Source organism: Macrobrachium rosenbergii, chromosome 31 (genome assembly GCF_040412425.1).
Source record: "Macrobrachium rosenbergii isolate ZJJX-2024 chromosome 31, ASM4041242v1, whole genome shotgun sequence".
Lineage (NCBI taxonomy): Eukaryota > Metazoa > Arthropoda > Malacostraca > Decapoda > Palaemonidae > Macrobrachium > Macrobrachium rosenbergii.
In genome coordinates, this window is record NC_089771.1 from 6,973,564 (window position 1) to 6,976,063 (window position 2,500).

Genomic DNA, 2,500 nt, shown 5'->3' on the forward strand with positions numbered 1-2,500 from the left:
CTTGGCTCCCTAAAATGGTACCGTGATGTTGTAGTGGCCTCTCTCTCTCTCTCTCTCTCTCTCTCTCTCTCTCTCTCTCTCTCTCTCTCTCTCTCACACACACACATATGATGAATGAACTTTTCTGTGAATTAAATAAACAGCAAGGATTCGATAATATGAAAAATTACAGTTCCATTCATCATAAGATCATATTATTATTATTTCAAGATTTAGTTCTTCTAAATGACCCCATACATTTAACTTATCAGAGATCTCTATTTAACTGATTATATATCTTCGCTATGATCATTTGTATACAAAAAGAAATTTTTACCATGTCCTCTGTGCCTCCACGAAAGCTTCAGAAGTACGAGTCCTTCGGATGTCCCTCCAAATATCAGACTCTGCGTCCTGAAATTAACACCAAATCAGTCATTCATTCCAGATTGAGTGATTGAGCGGTTGAATGACAGTTCGGTTGATAAATTGTCTGACGTTTTATTTAATTTATTGACTGATGTTTTAGTTTCATTTATTGATTGACATTTCAGTGGATATATTGACTGACGTTTCAGTTAACTTATTGACTGATGTTTCAGTTTCATTTATTGATTGGCATTTCAGTTGGTATGTTGACTTATGTTTCAGTTAACTTATTGACTGATGTTTTAGTTTCATTTATTGATTGACATTTCAGTTGATATATTGACTGACGTTTCAGTTAATTTATTGACTGATGTTTCAGTTTCATTCATTGTTTGACATTTCAGTTGATATATTGATTGACGTTTCAGTTGGCTTATTGACTGACTTTTCAGTTAATTTATTGACTGATGTTTCAGTTTCATTTAATGATTGGCATTTCAGTTGGTATATTGACTGACGTTTCAGTTAATTTGTTGACTGATGTTTCAGTTTCATTTATTAATTGACATTTCAGTTGATATATTGACTGACGTTTCAGTTGGTTTATTGACTGACATTTCAGTTGATATATTGACTGAAGTTTCAGTTGTTTTATTGACTGAAGTTTCAGTTGGTTTATTGACTGATATTTCAGCTGATAAAGTGACTGACATTTCAGCTGATAAATTGACAGATTTTCCAACATACTGACCGACTTTTAAGTTGGTTTACTGACTGACATTCCAGTTGATTTACAAACTTCTTAGCAGATTTACTGACTGACATTCCAGATGATGAATTGACTTTCGGTTCAGTTGGCTTATTGACTGACATTGCTGTTGATTTAATGACTGACATTTCAGTCGATTAACTGACTGATATTTCAGTTAATTTATTAACATTTTAGGTGATTTATCGACTGACATTTCTGTTGATATACTAACTGATATATCAGTTAACTTATTAAGATCTTAGTTGGCTTATTGATTTATTTGATTTACTGAATGACTTTTCAGTTGATTTACAAACTTCTCAGTTGATTTATTGACTGACATTCCACTTGATTTACTGACTGACATTTCAGTTGATTTATCAACATCATACTTGATTTATTGGCTGACATTCTAGTTGATTTATTGACTGAAAGTTCAGTTAATTTACCAACTGATATTTCAGTTGCTTTACAAGATTCTTAGTTGATTTCTTAACTGATATTTCGGTCGATTAACTGACTGATATTTCAGTCGATTTATTAACATTTTAGGTGATTTATTGACTGACATTTCTGTTGATTAACAGACTAACGTTTCAGTTGATGTATTGACTGACATTCCATTTGATTTAGTGAATAACATTTCAGTTGATTTATTAACATTTAAGTTGATTAATGACTGACATTTCTGTCGATACACTAACTGACACTTCAGCTGATTTACTGACTGACATTTCTCTTGATAAACTAACTGACACTTCAGGTGATATCTTGACTGACTTTTCTCTTGAAATACTAAATGACATTTCAGCTGATTTCTTGACTGACATTTCTCTTGATATGCTAACTGAGTTTTCAGCTGATTTCTTGACTGACATTTCTCTTGGTATGCTAACTGGCACTTCAGCTGATTTCTTGACTTATATTTCTCTTGATATATTAACTGACATTTTAGCTGATTTCTTGACTGACATTTCTCCTCTTGATATGTTAACTGAGTTTTCAGCTGATTTCTTGACTGACATTTCTCTTGATATGCTAACTGAGTTTTCAGCTGATTTCTTGACTGACATTTCTCTTGATATATTAACTGACACTTCAGTTGATTTCTTGACTGACATTTCTCTTGATATACTAACTGACATTTTAGCTGATTTATTGACTGACCATTTCTCTTGATATGTTAACTGACACTTCAGGTGATTTCTTGACTGACATTTCACTTGAAATACTAACTGACATTTCAGCTGATTTCTTGACTGACCTTTCAGTTACGACGCTCGTGTGGGAGACTTCTCGAACGGCGTCAGGTGGTGGGACGAAGTGGCCCTGGGTAGGAGGGGTTATTTCGTGCCCTCCAGCACGCCCTCGCTGGTGCTTGAACCCGCCCACGCCCATGAT

General features: G+C 34.0%; 1 protein-coding gene across 1 annotated transcript in view; it reads left to right on the plus strand.

The window, feature by feature from the left end:
• The window catches only part of LOC136855267 (protein turtle homolog A-like), a 43,345-nt gene that overhangs the window by 19,512 nt on the left and 21,333 nt on the right, over positions 1-2,500 (plus strand). Inside the window, 1 exon segment of the mRNA XM_067132167.1 lies at positions 2,371-2,500. This exon segment is cut by the window's right edge and continues 76 nt beyond it. Coding sequence (XP_066988268.1) covers positions 2,371-2,500 — 130 coding nt within the window.